The 18692-nt window shown below is 41.9% G+C and overlaps 1 protein-coding gene across 1 annotated transcript in view; it reads left to right on the top strand.

The window, feature by feature from the left end:
• The window catches only part of LOC135493246 (FRAS1-related extracellular matrix protein 2-like), a 49989-nt gene extending 31382 nt beyond the window's left edge, over nucleotides 1–18607 (top strand). The window contains exons 7-20 of the mRNA XM_064780382.1: nucleotides 225–473; nucleotides 5640–5789; nucleotides 6403–6612; nucleotides 8460–8660; nucleotides 9133–9297; nucleotides 9979–10158; nucleotides 10372–10655; nucleotides 11250–11454; nucleotides 11847–12011; nucleotides 12309–12600; nucleotides 13271–14088; nucleotides 14451–14638; nucleotides 14975–15121; nucleotides 15476–18607. Coding sequence (XP_064636452.1) covers nucleotides 225–473; nucleotides 5640–5789; nucleotides 6403–6612; nucleotides 8460–8660; nucleotides 9133–9297; nucleotides 9979–10158; nucleotides 10372–10655; nucleotides 11250–11454; nucleotides 11847–12011; nucleotides 12309–12600; nucleotides 13271–14088; nucleotides 14451–14638; nucleotides 14975–15121; nucleotides 15476–15925 — 3704 coding nt within the window. The 3' untranslated portion in view covers nucleotides 15926–18607. The remainder of the gene's footprint in view (nucleotides 1–224; nucleotides 474–5639; nucleotides 5790–6402; nucleotides 6613–8459; nucleotides 8661–9132; nucleotides 9298–9978; nucleotides 10159–10371; nucleotides 10656–11249; nucleotides 11455–11846; nucleotides 12012–12308; nucleotides 12601–13270; nucleotides 14089–14450; nucleotides 14639–14974; nucleotides 15122–15475) is intronic.
• Nucleotides 18608–18692: the final 85 nt, after the last annotated feature.

Genomic DNA, 18692 nt, shown 5'->3' with positions numbered 1-18692 from the left:
CATCCCTCTGTGCTCATCACCCTAGTCTTCCTAGCTGTTTGCCGTTCATTCTGTGTGCCACCACTGTTCTAACCCACAGTGCACAACAACTTGACCTGGAGATGGCGCCAGGCCGCCAGGTCGTGGACACCAAAGCTTATGTATTTCTATGCTTCCAGGCACAGCGGGACAGACTCCGAATACCGACTCCATAACAGAAAGTCTTGCACAATCATCTTTTTCAGACACTGCTAAAGGCACTGTCCCCAGGACAGTCACGTCCTACTCCGACTATATCACCCGCCCCGAGGACCACACAAGTGCTGTCAGGTTCGACAGATATGAAGCTCAAAAATATTGCACCATTAAAATCATCGACGATTCGCTGTACGAACCTGAGGAGAAGTTCAAGGTCAAACTGTCGACCCCGATGGGTGGTATCCTCGGCGGGGTGAATGAGACGACTATCACTATCAACGCTGACTCCAGAGATGGTAAGTAGATTTATTCACTCCTTTCTCTGTGTGCAATATGATTAGGTTATGTTTCGTTGCGCGGGAATCTGTTACGATTGCACAGTGGGCATGTGAAGTCAAGTATCGTAATTTTGAGTGGGTCACTACAAGATATACAGAGGAACCTGCCTTAGCGGACACCTCAGTTGACAGGACACCCTCTCTATTAAAGACACTGATTCTGACCTTTGTAATCAGGACACCTCTCTATTATGGACAGCATTTGTCAGTTCTGAGAGTGTCCTTAAAGAGAGGTACTGTAACACGGGACCAGTGAGCCTTGTACAAGGCCTGGCAAGAAAGTCTTCGAAGGTCACTGCAAACAAACAATCGCATTCTTCAAAAACGGTTGTTCACACTTAATTCAGGTTCTGGGAGTTCAGGGACCGATATTGCTATTTAGAACACCTGCCAAAAGTGTGCGGTGATTGTAACTGTGAAAAGCTTGGTGTACCACGATAAAAACTGTGAATATCATTCTGTTTGTAACATTTACAAGATAAAAGTTTTTTGGCCCTACGATGTCAATAACTGTGGCTGCAACTGCCATCAACACTTTTTGCTAGGAGTAGAATCAAGCAAAATGCTTAGGAAGATTGCATAAAATGATTCAAGTTGTACTTTGATATGTGCTAGAAACATTTCATTAGAACTTTTGAGACAAAAAAAACTTGAATCTTCCTGGCTCCTGCAGATATTTCTTTGTTGGAATTGGCATCAAGTTGTACTTTGATATGTGCTAGAAACATTTCATTAGAACTTTTGAAACAAAAAAACTTGAATCTTCCTGGCTCCTGCAGATATTTCTTTGTTGGAATTGGCACATGCCACAATAACCTGGGGAAACCAACTTCATATGATCTTGAATCGAATTCTGTGTTTGAAAGTCATGGCTGATTGACACAGGCAGTTCCACGCAAACTCGCATTCTTTCCTGGCGGGATCATATTTTTTATCGTCATGTTCACTAGGTGGCCTGATGTGGGTGGATTCACGCAGAAATGATAACGGAAAGGAATCATGAGGAAAAACAGAGAAGATTCTACCTGGAGTTCCTGTGGCTGTAAAAATGTTTATCTTCATCTTAACCCTCTCTGTCTAAAATTTCAAAATATTTCTTAAAGTGGGAACAAACCTGCTCCTGTGTTGAATAAACATCCAGAGTGCAACCTGTTAATTTAATCGCATGCAACCAATAATCACTTGGCTGCGGTGGTCATTGCAGGTAGCAATTGCGAGTCAAAATCAAACCAGTTTAAAAAGCAGATTTAACAATGATTTTGATACAAGCTGTAGGAATGTTTCCTTTATAAACAAAGCAAACTAGCTTCTGGCTGCAATAGCCGTCTGGAAGACGGAACCATTTAGTTGAGAATTTCGAAATTAGTTTAATTAGTTCAGAATGTTTGCTACATGTCTCAGATGTGTTATGGTCTGTTTCAAAATTAGGGTATGATGGGCCACTTGAAAGCATTGTGTATGCTGCACTGCTTTAAAAGTGGTGTACCGCTTTGATAGTATAGCCTGCAAGGGGGGGGGGGCAGGTGAATGACTCTGGCTCATAGAAGTTGTGGCAAGTATAATTTCCAGTGGTACATTTTCACCTATGGGTTAACTCGAAGCAAATGAGTCTGGACATTTCTAGGACAGTGTCAAAACAGACAAGTAAAAACCTCCAAGGAAATTATGCTTTCATAAGGAGAAAAAGTATCAGCTACTGAATGTGTGGGACATACATGTACCATGATACCATGAGGCCAAATATATTTGGTTTTATGGTTTACTGAAGTAATGACCAGTTGCAATCCTCCAATATCTTGGCCTTGATGAAATGAAATGTATTTAGTTGAGAGCTGAGCAACAACTAGGCCATTATCAGCTCTATAAACAATGTTGATGAACGCAGAAGGAAACCGGAGACCCCGGAGAAAAACCGACGGTATCAAAGAGTTGCCCTCTCCATCATATGAGTGTACTGGGACTACCTAGAATCGAACCCAGGACTTCAGAGGTGACAGGGGCGGCTGTTTCCGCTGCACCACTTCTCCTGCTCAATCTTGGCCTTGCTCATGGCGCCTGGTCCATCCCATCAACTCAAGTAGTCCTTGTGTCTGCTGAGTGTTTGTTTTTGGCGTGATGCACTTGAGATATCTTGAACTGACACTTCAGGCTGAAGCAGATGACGTCTGCATGTCCAGCATAACACATTGTTTAGATGCTCAAATTTGACTTAAATTGTCTGATTAACCCTTTGAGGGAAAAGTGCAAGACGTCCCCAATTGATTGGTTTTTGGTTACATCAGAAAACTTTCAAAACTTTGCGTTGAAAAGGGTTAATCATATGTTATGGCCAGTTATTCCCCTTCCCAAGGCTGAATTCCCCAAGGCTGGATTCGTTTTAGCCTAAAATTGCATGGTGTTGCCAAATTCCTAATGGGGTTTGTTTTGGTGGATGTTGTCTGTGGTCACAGGCCATGAGGGATAAATTTACACGAGAGAACATCCCTCTAAATTTAAGCTCTAATCCTGATGTATTCTTGGATAATTTTATTTCGCATTTGGTAAGAAAACACAATTATTTTGATAGGGAGTTAAGATTAAAGTGATATGCCTCCTAATTTTATCCTTTCGACTCTAAAAGTGGACTCACTATACAAAGGTTTTCTAAACCTCCTGTCCTATGTCCACTTAAAAGTTTACTTTGTTTTCACTGGTTTTGAACCGAGTTATTTTGACATTATTGTACTATTCCTGTAAAAAGTGTGATGCGTGGTCAGGTGGACTAGATGCATAACAGCCTACTAACAAAACACCCATCTTTCAAAAAAACTTTTACATCACAAGACTCGTTAGAAGTGGTCGGAAGTGTGGCGTTTCCTAAATTTATTTCCGAATAGGAAATTCATGATTTCCACAATCATGCAATGAAATATGATACCAAAACAAATGATGGCAACTGTTATGATTTAGATAAACTCTGTGGACAAATTCCCAAATCTTTGGGTAGATGTTATCTGTCTCCTATCTGGAATGATGATGTGTCATATGCAGAATTTCACAGAATATATAGTTTGGTATAACCCATTTTAGCCCATGACTATTTGGCTTATGACTATTTGGCCGATGACTATTTGGCTCATGACTATTCGGCCCAGGGTGTTATACTGCAGCCAACCACCATTGTAACCCACTTTCATTTTGGCGCATGGGTCAAAATAGTGATAGGGCGTGTGGCCCCAAGTTGGAAGGTACCAGGGTACCTGACTAAAGACTTGGGGCTCTTGGGGTCCAGTGGAATGAACTGGTGTGGCAATCCTGAATTGATAACCCTCGACTGATATAAAGAAATCATTATAAAACTGAAGACAATAGGGCTTTGTTCTCTAGCAGATAAACCTTGCATGCATTCCTGTTGTCGATTTCACTGAGTAAACCTGATCACCTGGTTAAGATCTGACTGCAGCCAATTAACCCAACGTTTTGCACCTGGTCGTTCCTGTTGTCAACAAGGCTATTAGGTTAAGAAGGTAAAACACATTGCCTCTTCCTTGTTATTGTCTGTGTTGGGCTTTAATGCATTTGTGTTGTAAGACCAATAGATTTAAAGGGTGTCTCGAAAAGAACACATGAGATACTGACAAGAATTGTTCTTGATAGAGATGAGTCCCGATTGCAGAGGTTAAATTCAATGAAAATGCACCAATCTTCACCAGATTATGTAGCGTGTCCTGCTAACAGAATAATGTCTGCTAAAAGGGAGGTCAGCTACTGTATACTTTGATTTATGTAATGTCGAAATATGATATTTGTTAGCTGTGGTGCACTTGATCCATTTCCTTGGTCAGGCCATTGGCAGGGATGAGGATGTACCGATACGCTAACAGAAATGGACATGTCATGATGTAGGACAAAATGGGTTAGGCCAAACTATATATTCACAGACAGGCTTTCTGTGAAATCCTGCATATGACCAGGATATCTTGACAAATGATGAAGAAAGTAGTCCTCAAGCTTGAATGAGACTGTGAGCTCTGAAATTTACAGAGCCATCTTCTATCGATGTGCGGAACTACATCTTACCTCTTCTGAAACTACACAATGCAACAGGTGACATCACCCAATGATATTTTGTTCTCCTCAAGTACGCTACAAATAGAACTACAATGCAGAAAAGTATGCAATGTATTGATAATAATAATGAGTCTTTTAGCACAATTCTGTGAGATCTCGCTCAAAGCGCTTTGGGATATCATATTATTACCCCGGTCTCCACAGAAATCAATCGGGGGTTTCAAGGAGCAACCAGAAGGTGCTCACTTGAACTCGACCAGTAGGAGAACTAAGCAGTGACTCAGCCGGGAGTCGAACCCACGACCTCCTGATCATGAGGCCGACTCTCTTTCACTGCGCTACCGCTGCCCCTATAAGCAAAACCACTCATTACACTTATTACAAAACCACTCATTTGTGAAGCTATCTCACATTCACTGCAGTCAATTTGCTCTATCATTTAAACATCTGTGAAAATTTCATTACAATATTATTGTTTTCTGACAAAAGAAGGGTTTAAATCCGTCCGTCAAGAATGAAATTTTGTTGTAAAAATGTAAAGAGGAATAATGCGGCAATGGGGTATTCTGGTTACATCAGAACTGGTGTGATGTAACCGACTGTCACCATCGGACTAAATGACAAACATTTTACAAAAAAGTTAGTTATCTCTTAGTTTCCCATGATTTGCGGCCATAAAACTCTGCTGGTTCATAAGGTCATTGTCATAATGTTATTCGGCCGATCAACCAACAAAAGATGATATCGCTGTTCAATCAAGAACAATAAACAGACGGCCGGCACTTATAAGAATCGATCAGTATCTTTGTTCTTTAACCCTTTACAGCTCAGAGCGGGTTGACCAGTTCAGATCTAAAGCGCCTCGCAACTAGAGATTTTTGTTGCAGTGACCTACAACAATTGTCACATGAGACAAAAAATCTCTAGTCTGCGGGAGGAGTTGCAGGTATATGCCTGCATAAAAATCAGTCACTGCTGCAACCTGCGATAACTGTCAAATCCAGAGATGGCAGCTTTTATCAATATATTATAGTTTGCTTGTAAATCTTATCGAAACTCCCTTTTCTGTTGCAGAGCCTGTATTTGAATTTGAGGGAGCTGAATACCTCGTCGATGAGAGTGCCAAGTACCTCGAAGTCACCATCTTGAGGACGGGAACTGACCTGAGCAAGTCAGGCAGCGTGGTTGTCAGGACTAGGAAATCAAGCCCGATCTCTGCCCAACGTGAGTGTGACAATTCAAAAGAAGTGTAACGTAAACCTACAGTGTATCATAGCACATGATCCTGTACTCCTTGGTAGTCACTGCGAGGTCTGCTCTTTCTCTAAGCAGATCGAATGATATTCTCTCGGCCAGTACTGACTTCCATGACACAATGAGGTCCGGGATGTGTCATAGGCGCTTGAGGATATCAGGATCAACAGATCAGTTTTAGAAATGCAGTGGAACCTCCCTTAGTGGACACCACTCTATTAAGGACAACCTCTCTTATAAGGACACTAGTTTTGGTCCCAAACTGGTTCTTTCCATTCCATTTGACCTCTCTAATCAGGTCACTTCCCTATTAAGAACAGCAATTTTTCAGTACCGAGTGTGTCCTTAATAGAGAGGTTCTGCTGTAGTTCAATAGTGTTGAATAGCAGTAGTATTGGCAGTCACATAAGGATAGAGTTCTGCAACTGCACAGGAGAAATTCAGCTCTCAAAGATGTTTCTGAATAATGAGAGATAAGTCTAGCTGTGTGAGACATGAAGTAACTGGACGTGGTGAATTATCCTGTGTCAGTGGTCAAAAACTTCTACCAGAAAAGAAAAATCATTATCGTCATCTTTTCCAGCCGGCATTGACTATATCCCCATCTACACCCCTCTCGTCTACGGACCCAATGAGGTGTCCCAGAAGGCCCGTGTCACAATCGTTGATGATTTGGTTTTCCCATCCATCGAAGGAGACGAGACGTTCGAATTAGTTCTGAGAATGCCAGAAGATGGCGGTCTTGGCGATCCAAGTGAGGTGACGGTTACAATCAGTGACAAGACGTCCGATGGTAAGTTGGAATTTGAATTTGAATCTAAGGAACAGAACACAGTCATATAATTTGAAAGAAGCATGGTCAGTGCTTTTATTCAGAAATCGTGTTGATTCTTCGAAGTACATAATGTTTTTGTGATCGGTCAATAAACTTCGTGGAAAATTGGAGCCAATTTCGTGCCATAGGTTTCAAAGTGCCAGATCTGTGCAGCGAATTATCTCAATGACTACAATGATTGTGGGGTTATACTCTAGTCTCACTGATATAAGACCCATTCATTAAAGGGTCAAGCCAAAACGTGAAATCATGGCCATTTAACAAATTGGTATCGCCAACCAATTTTCTATCTAGATTGGCATTGAACGACCATGTACTTATTTTGGAGCCAAACTTTAGATAATCAAAAATGGTCTTAGGTCAGAGAAACTAGAGTACTATAGTCGGTTACATTGACGGTGAGTCCGGTTAAATTAGACAAATGATTACCATTTATAGGACGTGAAAAAAACACAAAACTGTTTGATATGCCATGCGAGATTCTGATTTTCATCCAAGGTTGCTTATTTCCGGCCTCAAATTGTGGGAACTAGCCATTATCACATTTCGTATTAATAGATAAAAAGCTAACAGGTCACATTATTATCAGACACAAATTGTCACTTGAACAAAGAGCTTTTTGAATGAATTGGGTTTTTTTTCATTTTTGAGCTGACCCAAATAGAGATCATTACAATTCATCAACAAGTTTGATCCAAGTTGGTCTATGGCACGGCTTAACCCGCCGGCCATGAGGGAATTCCTTTATGGCCCAGTGGTTGGCGCGTTGGCCCCAGAGTGGAAGTTAAGCAACGTTGAGCGCGGTCAACCTTTGGATCGGTGACCGGCGCGTACAATACATCTGGCAGACCTTCCCACGCGATGCGAGCTCTGGATTTGTAGTTCGGTACTGAGACGCATGAAGCGCTAAGTAGGATTGCGGACGATCCATCTCTGTCCGAAGGGGGGAATGATGTATAGTAACCCCAGGTATATGGCATGGCTTAACTCGCCGGCCATGAGGGAATTCCTTTATGGCCCAGTGGTTGGCGCGTTGGCCCCAGAGTGGAAGTTCAGCAACGTTGAGCGCGGTCAACCTTTGGATCGGTGACCGGCGCGTACAATACAGTCTACTCATATTTCAACATTGCACAATTGTTTCAAATGAGTTTTCCCCCTTTTTTTGTTCGACTTCTGATTGGTGAGAAATGCAACTCGTTCACGCAAATGATACATGTCCAATATGTGCTTCGAGGCATTCTTCGGTACAAAGAAACAAATATTCCTAACTCTGTCCATATGCACTATACGATGGTGCCAATATTACTCCGATTTAATATTCTGCTCAATCTCCGATCATCACCTCCAACAATTTACAACATGAGAAAATTGCTCCCCACTTCCTGCTCATGTCGGCCGTTTACATCGATTGAACTGATAGCTGGGCCAACGAATCATTCATTACAGCAAACATCCTGACATCTATTGTCCATCTCTGAAACCAACTTTATACCAGAAAAGTAAATACCTTGGACCATGACATTAGCTTCTTCATTTGGCCTAGAGCCAAGGGCCTAGTCTTTCAAAGCTCCGCTATCTGGTTTGGCAGCCGCTAATCACCGTTACCTCAACATGCTACCAAGTTTGCTCTATTAGGTTTAGGTACCGCTAAGCCACCGCTAAGTTAGCGGACCTCAAGAGTTTAACCAGGCTTTTAACAGCCAGGTCTTGCTGTCTCCCACTCTCATCAGCTGAGCGCGAGACCCTTAGCCCTCTAGTTATTTCGTTCACCTGGAAATCTAATGACAACTCCTTTACCTTTTCAGTCCCAAGATTCGAGTTCAGAGACCTTAAACTCAAGGTCACAGAGGGTGCAAATGCGACCATTTCTGCCACAATCGTCCGACAAGGAGACATTAACCACGAAGCTAGCGTCCGTTGCTTTACCCGACAGGGCAGTGCTACCGTTATGATAGACTACGATGAAAGGCCAGATACTGATGCTTCCAAGGTCACTTTCGCAAAGGGTAAATGTCGTCCTACTTGATGCAGTGATATTGGGGCATAAGCTGAAAGAGTTCATTTGACAGACCCCGCTTTTTTCTTGTGGTTGCAATGAGCACCGATTTTGAAGACTACCATTGAACCTCCCTTATCGGACGCTCTCTGTTATAGACACCCTTAAAAAGGACACCACATTTGGTCCCCAATTTGTTGTTCCCATTGACTCTGACCTCTGTAATCAGAATGGTCAACATACAGTGGAACCTCCCTTAGTGGACACCTCTCTATTAAGACACTTCTTTTGGTCCCAATTTGGTTGCTTAACTTCAATTTTACCTCTCTTATCAGGACACCTCTCTATTAAGGACAGCACTTGTCAGTCCCGTGGGTGTCCTTAATAGAGAGGTTCTACTGTATTATCTGCGGCTGCAGATGCTAATGCCATCGTCCTATAGCCTTTTCTCCAATCTAATGTTTAATCCATTCGCTATCTAGGTGAAAAGTACAAGCCATGTGTTGTCAACCTATTGAACGACACCCTGTACGAGGGACTAGAGACACTCCGCCTGGTCCTCGGATCGGCCGAATCTGCGTCAGCTGGCGGTGCAGCCGTTGGTGTGCGTAATGTCACCTCAGTTGAGATCACAGACAACGAAGACAGTACGTATAAATTGACATGGTCATGCATCGAACTGCGGTAAATTGCAAAATATTCGCGCCTCGATATTTTTGCAAATTGCAAAAAAAAATTTAAATGCAATTTTCGTAATTTTTCTTTTGGCGGGTCATGAAAAAAGAACTAAAGAATCAAAGTTTAGCAGAAAAGATTCTGTTCCATGTAAATGTCATAGGTAAATTGCAAAATATTCGCGCCTCGATATTTTTGCAAATTGCCAAAAAAAAAATTTAAATGCAATTTTCGTAATTTTTCTTTTGGCGGGTCACGAAAAAAGAACTAAAGAATCGAAGTTTAGCAGAAAAGATTCTGTTCCATGTCTGAGTTGGAAAAAACCAGTCCAAATGTCATAGGCAAATTGCAAAATATTCGCGTCTCGATATTTTTGCAAATTGCAAAAAAAAATTTAAATGCAATTTTCGTAATTTTTCTTTTGGCGGGTTACGAAAAAAGAACTTAAGAATCAAAGTTTAGCAGAAAAGATTCTATTCCTTGTCTGAGTTGGAAAAAACCAGTCCAAATGTCATAGCTCTGGGGTGATGACAAAAGAAGTCCTCCATGTTGACACCTGAAGTGGCAATAATATTTACTGAGTACAATATTTTGATTTTGATATTAAAAAAAAAAATTAATTTTAAATTTATTTTCATAATTCTTACTTTCAGAGCCGTACATTGGATTTGTGAAGAAGAGGTACATGGTGAAGGAACCGAGGAAGGAGGGTTCACTCATCCTGAAGGTGCCAGTCGTGAGGCGTGGTGATGTCTCCAAGGAATCCATCGTGAGGGTCTACTCCAGGGACGGATCAGCAAAGTCCGGCACTGACTACATTGGTTTCTCTGATGGTGAGTTGACGAGCGGTTGGTCAGGATGCTCAGATTATAACGCTTATTGTGCAACTCATCTGAGTTCTACTGAAATATATTCAGGATAGAACATAGTTAAAGTGTGAAGTCGGTAGGTAGTCGGGATCAGACTCATGAACAAAAAACTCTTCACCTTAACTTTATTATCAATATTTTGAGATCTTGACAAGCAAACTATCTGTTTTTTTCTAGATTTGGTCTTCGGCGCCAACGTATCTGAGATTGTCCTCGACGTCGAAATCTCTTACGACGGCAAACGAGAAATGAACGAGGCTTTCTCCATCCAGCTGCAGAGGGACCGAAACAACGTAGCTAGTCTCGGGTTGGTTCGCACGACCGTCTACATCGAGGAGATGAGTCTAATGGCCGATGTCACCTTCCCCACCCGTCCCATGGTCCTCTCGCTCCGAGACTATGACAACATCGAGAACAGGGATGACGAGCCTGTACCTGGCTATCCACTTGTTTGTCTGACTGTGAGTGTACACACGATTCAAATTCCTAGACTGCCCCGGTGGTGCTACCAATTGCTAACACATTTGGCAAGATGTTTCATTTGATAATGGCCATCTCAGACTCTCAATTCTGTGCCATTCACTATAAAGATTATGCCTTCTTTATTTTGTTATTAGGCCATGGTACAGGTCCTGTAGTGAATGCCTTTTATTCTGTACAGACGATACATTGGGTGATATGAATAAAGACCAGCAAATGCTTTTATCTAAAACTCCATGTACATTTACACTAGGCCTTTCTGTACAAAATTGTAGTAAAAGCATTTACTTGTCTTTATTCATATCGCCCAGTGTGACTTGTGTATAACGTCTTCTCCTCTGTATACCCATTTGTTAAGTCATCCACCTCGTGATTGGAAGGTCGATGGTTTGAGCCTGGTAGTAACTCTTTTGAATTCGCCGGTTGGTAAACCTCCCTTAAGGTACAATGCTTCTTGCCAGGCACCAGGCATTAGAGGTAGGAAGTTTGAAAGTGAAGAGTGTCTGATAAGCCAAATCTGGCTGGCCCTTTCGTTATTAGTGGTGTCACTATAATAAACAAACTTTACTTTATAGCCATGCAATCCAAGACACCCCGACTTCAGCAAGACTGGCTCCCTCTGTGACCGACAGAACATCAACGACACCATGACAGAGTTCCGTTGGAGGGTCGCTGCCCCAGACAACTTCGGCATCAGCAGCCGAATGAAGGATGTCACCCACAGGACATTCATGACCAGGACTGACTCTATCACACTTGATAGTATCTACTTTGCTCCAGGTCGGTGAACATTTAGCTCTGATGGTGATGATCATCAGTCATCATAACTTGGTCTTTCTTGCAACATTTGATAGCCTATAGTCCTTAGCTACAGTCAGACGATCAATTAGCATCGAATGCTTACCAGAACATTGGGGAAACCATATCAAAGCTGGTGGGAATACAGAGAGAGAGGTGGCCAGATAATGACCAGTGTCCACTGACTTTACTGGTTTTCTTTTATGCAAGTGCAGAGTTATGATGTGATAAAAATATAAGTTTTCTTTCATACAATATGATATGTGTTAGAATTAAGGTGGTATGTGGGCCTCCCATTGTTTTGTATTTTGGACATAATTGGTTTAGCTCGTAGACTCTCCCTCAAATGAAAACTATACATTTCTTGTTTCTAGGAAGTCGTGTCTCCTGCGGGGCCCGTGCTGTCAGCAATGAAGGCAACCCTGGCCTGGAGCTGCTAAGTGCCCCAGTCACCATCGCTCAAGATAACGGAATCTGCATGCCGCGAATCATGGGATCGTTTGGTGCCGAGCCTTTCTCTGCAAAGATCAAGTACACTGGTGGGTGATTTATTGACGCTGTTTGGTCTCCCTGGGCCATAATATGACACAAGTAGAAACAGCAATGCCTGAATGTTATTGCATCCTTGTGTTTGTTGTTTTTGAAAACTTTTCCAGATTTATTGAGACAAAGATCTGTACTGATGCACAAATGTCTATTAGAGTTAATTCAAATCAAGAGTATATCACGTCATCAAGAGATGTGGAGAAGACACCAGTACAGTAGGTCTAATATTTGAATCAATAATTCATATTGATGTGTATCCCTATAAAAGTACCCAACCTTTTCACCTTCAGGTGCCGAAGATGGAGCCGAAAATGCCAACAAGATCAAGCTCACCGTGACCGTCCCACATCGCGATGGCATGCTCCCGGCCATCTCGACCAATGTCCTCTCCAACTTTGACCTGACCTTGAGCCCCAATACCTTCCGTCTTGGCCTCCATCGTTGCTCCAACTTGCTCGACTTCAACGAGGTGAAGACGGAGAGCGGTTTCATCACGAACGGTACTGCTTCCAATGGCGTCGAGGTCGAACCTTACCAGTACGATAATGAACTCCGGGGAGACAAGACTCTCCGATTCTACAAGTAAGTTCAGTGGAACCTCCCTTAGTGACACCTCTCTATTAAGGACAACCTCTCTATCAAGGATACTAGTTTTGTTCCCAAAGTGGTTTGTTCCATTCAATTTGACCTCTCTAATCAGGACACCTCTCTATTAAGGACAGCACTCATCAGTCCCGGGGGTGTCCTTAATAGAGAGGTTCTACTGTACATGTACAAGTGATTTTCGTGCTCTTGGGCAAGGCTGCTTCTTTTGACTGGCTTGTGTTTTCATGAAGTCAGGATTCTTTGTACCTGTGTGTATGCAAGAGCAAATGGAACTTCCCAGTCGCAAGGGGTAAAGGCGCTGTATCACTTTGGACTTGTGTCCACAGCCGAAGACTGGATCTCTAATCTGATGTGGTGCAGCATGGCCGTATTTAGTGTGCGGGGGTGCAGGAGGCAACTGATCTTCTGCTGATTTGGCCCCTTGTGGGACGTGTTGTTCTGCAACCCCCAACCCCCCCTCTCCCCCACAGACCCAAGTTAAAGACAACCCTGTGCCGAACTGAAGTAATTTGCTCAAAAATGTGTCGAAGAACAAGAAGGAACAGGCTTAAGATTATTACACCGTGATAAACTTAAACCCAACTTGACAAAATGGATCAGTTTCTGAAAATATGAATGTCTGATTCATCTCACTTTTTCACTTCAGGAATCTGAATTTGGAGACTTGTATGTGGACATTCACTGCCTACTTCACTATGTCCGAGCTCATTGTCGACTGCGGTGGTTCAATCGGTACCGATGGCCAGGTCAAGAACGACGTCCAATCATACGTGATGATTCGCGTGCCGCTGTTTGTCTCATACGTATTCCACTCACCGGCAGCGCCAGGTGGCTGGCTCCATTTCGATCTCGAATCAGAACTCCGACTCTCGTTTGTTTACGATACCGCCATCTTGTGGCAGGACGGAATCAACTCAGTGCCAGGTAGTGCCGATGATGGCGTCAATGGTGGCGCATCTGGTCTCAAGGGTCAAATGTACCCAACAAGCATGAGGATCGGCAAGGACGGACGACTTATTGTAAACTTCAGGACCAACGCGCTATTCAGAGGTCAGTTTGTCTTGAACCATGAGGGCACCAGTCTGCAGTCCATCATTTCTTCCCCCGATAACCCAGACCTGACCTTTACCCTGCAACTCATCCGTGGCGACCCCACGTACAACCAACCGGAACAGTTCTGGGAATTCGTCTCGGACTATGCCGTACGTGACTACTCTGGCATGTACAAGATCCAGCTCTTGCCTTGCACAACCGCCGAGGCCGTCGCCTACGCACTGCCGCTGAAATGCACACCAAGGATGCCGATCCTCTTCGACTTGGAGATCCGCTTCCAGCAGGTCAGCGATCCCGTACCTACCGAGTACAGCCTCAACACGCAGTTCCATTTGATCAAGTCAGAGGATCTGTGGCTCTCAGATGGCCAGAATGGTTTTGAACAGGATCAGGATTCTTCTTTCTCACTGGGTAAGAAAATTATCACTTTTTTGTGTTTTCATTTGCTTGGGTATTTCATTCCGAAAGATTGACTTTCAAACCGAAAGAGAACTTTTGAAGAAAAGTCAGAAGACTCTTTGGATTTGCAAAAGATTGACTTTCAGACCGAAAGAGAACCTTTGAAAAAAAGTCAGAAGGCTCTTTGATTTGCGAAATCTGCAAAACAAAGTGCTTACAGAAATTTTGCGGTTGGCAGTAGAGCTAAAAACAGAGAGGTTTCATCCATGCAAAAAGAATGTCCATCTTGTATGTCCCTCTCGAGCAGCTTTAGACTTTGCACAATCATGGAGATTGGAGAAGTAAATAATGACACAATCCTTTCCTTCTTGTAGCCGACATTATCCGAGCCCGAATCATGGTCGACCCGGTCCAGTCCCTTGGCAGCTCTTTTAAACTCGACATTGAGAAGGTGTTCCTCTGCACTGGCAAGGACGGTTATATCCCCAAGTACAACCCTGAAAATAGTGAATACGGTTGCATCGCTAACTCAGACAAACTCGCTCACGCCTTTAGACTTTTGGTAAGTATACCATTTAGAATCAGTTGATGTTGATAGTGAAAGTGATCTCACCGTCAAATGAAGTAATAAGATCATCCAATTATTGACAACTCAACTAAAAAAATATTTTCGAAGGAAATTGCGTAAATTCTGGTATCTCTTTGTAAAAACACATGGATGATGGGTTTGTGCGTTGAGGTTAGCATTAGCGAGTGCTAATGTTATGCATCGCTAGGACCTCCCCTTCAATAAATCATACTGCACTCTTCTGACTAATATGACGTTGGTCTACTACACCTCTTGTTTTATTTGTGTATCCTTGGTCAAAGTGCTTTACTCAACTTTGTCAATTTACAGGATCGTAACGCCCCCAATACAGAGGAGAAGGAGTTCCGTAGTATTCCGTTCAACGCTCGCCTTGCCTCCGACGACCCGACTGGTGTCACTCTGAAGGCCCAACCCGGAAATGATGGATTCAGCATGGATGCTCGTCCCCTCTTCGAGGTAAGACAAATCAGATAGTAAAGAAATCCTCTTATAAAGCGCTTTATAATGTGCAAATTCTCAAAGCGCTTTATAATGTGTGAATTCTCAAAGCGCTTTACTTTTATTCCCTGGTCCGTCCGAAAAGCTTATAGTAGAACTCAGTTGAGCTGCTCAATCAGCGCTATCTGGGTGGATTAAGGCATGTTCGAAAGGCAAAGAAACCTGTCTGAATCTCACGCCGACGTTGGGGATGGTACCAGTGACCTCATGACCCCTAACCAGAGACACCTGACCTTATTTGATAATTTCCTTCTCTAAAACGATGCGTATATCACTATCGTATATTCATCTGTAAATATATCCCTATTCCAGGTTGATGCCGGACGACAGTGGTTCATCCACTCGATCTACAGCGTCCGCTCCCAAAAGACTAAGAGGAGTATTCGTCATCACATCCTCTCAAGCTCCGCTAAGTTTAGCCGAACGAAGCGAGCTTTGGAGGAGACAAAGAACATTGGAAAACCAGGCACAGGAACCAACATGGCCCTCGTTGCTCTTAATTACACCGTCCCTAAGAGCTCTTTCAGCGTTTTCACCGGTGTGTCAAGCGAAGGAGGAAACAGTATCCTGCCTATCATTCTCGGAATTGTCGCGTGTGTGATTATCGCCGGCGTCATTGTCGGTGTGGTTATCTTCATCCGTCGTCGTAAGCGCCAGCCACCGGTGCCGAAGGAGTCCAATATGGTTACCTTGGTAACGATAAACAATGCCAAGGCCGCACAGCCAGGGCCTAATGACAGGCTCTTGGAAAATGACTTATGAGGATATTTGTTGGACTGAGCGTAAAACATTATTGGATTTCATCTTGTGAGTTGAAGTCGCTGATATGTGTTGATACATTCCTTAATGTAATAGGTGCAGTGGCTGCAATATTGCACAAACCATGACTAAGAATCGGTGACATATTATAGGCATATATAAACAGGAAACCGGGGTCTGGGAGTGAATTCACCTCTTTTCTTACAACCTTTTTTGTGTTCGATGAGAAAAAGGTCTCCATTGTCGCAGAAGGACAGTCAGTATTTCGTAAATTTTTTTGCATTTTCATTTTTTTAGTCATAATAGGGGTTGTTCACTTCCCATTCCTATGAGCAGTGCCTGTGTGATATCAGATATTGTTAGTTCCTGTAAGAAACTTTTAAAAAATCCACAATTTGCCAGAGAGGCGCATAATACAAAAAACTTTGTTTACCCAGAAGTTTTTTGAATTTCAATTAACATGATTGATACCAAAAAGTGTAGATGCATGTGTAACTTAAGTTATTGCTTGTAGATTTCATTCATAGATCTGTGGGTCAGAAGACAAAGCATATTTTTTCCTGTTATGTGGCATTATTTGTGGTGAAAGTTTTTTGAGAGGGACTAAACTGGTATGTGATGTCAGTTCAAGAAAAAGTGGGCCGTGTTACTTTGACAGTTTTGTGAATGTTGAGAAAACTGGACAGGTGTTCCATGATCTTGACGGCCCTTAAAGTAGATCTGTCATTGGCTATTAATACCAATTATGGTAATAAGTTTGGTATTCTAGTCAGGTTTATAAATATTCCTGCATATGTTATGATAATCACGGTCACAAGTACAAAGTATTATCAAAGATGTAAGATAATTTGTCATTGGTCGAAAAGGACGTTTAATCTATATTGGGGATCAGTATTATACGAGTTAACTCACCAGTTATAAAAATACTTGCAATGCTACTTATAATGTGTACATAAATTTAAATGGTTAGGATTTCAAGGAAGTAGTGGTTACTATGGAAACAAGATCAAAGTCAAGGTTACTCAGGTTGGGACTTGGTCGCTATGGCAACTCTTCCCTTAGCAACCAAGGTTTGTTTACTTCAAAAATGTACGTTGTTGTTTTCTTAATCAGACTTTTGTGTATTATATGTATCACCAACATATTGCATATCCTGTGTCTGTTAGCAGCTGTTTTAACTTCCACATGTTACCATGGTAACGGTGATGTATCACAAATTGCACATTTCCACGACTCAAATCTTGGTTGCTTTGGTTAAGAAAGTCCATCCATTTCATTTTGTCACTGTCCAGATATATAAAGCGCACATACAGGTAATACATATTTAGATATATTTTGGCTCTTCCAACAATTTGTCCTTGCCCTCTGCAACTACGTGTGCATGGTGCTTTTTCAATGACAGTCAGTCTTGTGGCATGTAGTGCAGGCACAGAAGACAAATTCTTGGTAGATGTTTAGTTTAAGACCTTGAGTCATCGAGATTCCGGCCTAACTATATAACTCTATAAAGCTTAAGTAACAGGACTGGCTTTTTAGGCAAATTACTTATAGCTTGCGGAGACACATAACAGAATCCTAAAGGGCTACACTCTCTGTGTACATTGTTTTTACTGGTGGCAAAGGAAACTAGGAATAAACACTGCCACTGTACAATAACCAGGAGTGTCATCATGATAAAAATTGACCTGTGAAGTATACCTATAACGGTGTACCCAACAGTAATGTTGAAATTAGTATTCAGTGTGTATTTGCATAATTGAAAAATCTCAAATTCAATTTCAAATTTCAAATTTTGAATGGACAGCTTATGCCTTTATTTGAGGAGTTGTGTTTGGCTGGACTTTCTTTTGACTCAAGGGCTTTGCAGGTTTAATAATATGTAGTAAGGTACACATATTTTACATTGTATAATAAATTGATGATAATTTGCCATTTTAACGACTGTATCTTCTTCACAATGATATTTTACACAACTTTACCACAGTACGTACGAGATCACTGTACATGTTATGATGTAAATTTTTGTTTATTCATTCAGGTACATCTACCTTGTACATGTATAGTAGAACCTCCCTTAGCGGACACCTCTCTATTAAGGACAACCGTTCAATTAAGGACACTAGGTTTGGTCCCAAATTGGTTGTTTCCAATCCATTTGACCTCTCTAATCAGGACACCTCTCTATTAAGGACAGCACTTGTCAGTCCCGAGGGTGTCCTTAATAGAGAGGTTCTACTGTACTTCAATATTAATGATTCTCAATTGAAAGATGAGATTGTAGTTTTATAGGCCCAGACGAGGTCACACTTTGCAATTGGGACATGTATAATTTTGTGTAATTAATCATTGCATTTTGTTTGTCTCAGGAAAATATTTATGAAATACCAAAAAAAATTACATGTCACAATTTTAGTTCTTCAATTATTGAAACCTTGTCTTTTCTCAAATAAATCTGCAATGTTTTGGCGCAGTTGTCTCATCAACTTCCGTCTCATGTTTCTTGTGACACCCAGTAGTATAAGCCATGCATGACTACTGCACAACATCCAATGTATTGTATAGTTTCTACTTTTCTTTGCATTAGAATATCAGAATGTGTTTACAGACCAATATTTGCTGCTATGCAATTGAACATAAAACTAATATTTCAAATTTTAATAATAAAATTCATGATGACTAGTCATATATTGTCTTCCTGTTCCATTCTGTTTACGACTAACCTCCTGTTTCACCAGCTAATGGTTGTGAGAGACAGGGGACTATACCTCCT

This window comes from Lineus longissimus, chromosome 9 (genome assembly GCF_910592395.1).
Source record: "Lineus longissimus chromosome 9, tnLinLong1.2, whole genome shotgun sequence".
NCBI lineage: Eukaryota > Metazoa > Nemertea > Pilidiophora > Heteronemertea > Lineidae > Lineus > Lineus longissimus.
The sequence above is the reverse complement of the archived record's forward strand: the minus strand, read 5'-3'. Positions and strand labels throughout refer to the sequence as shown.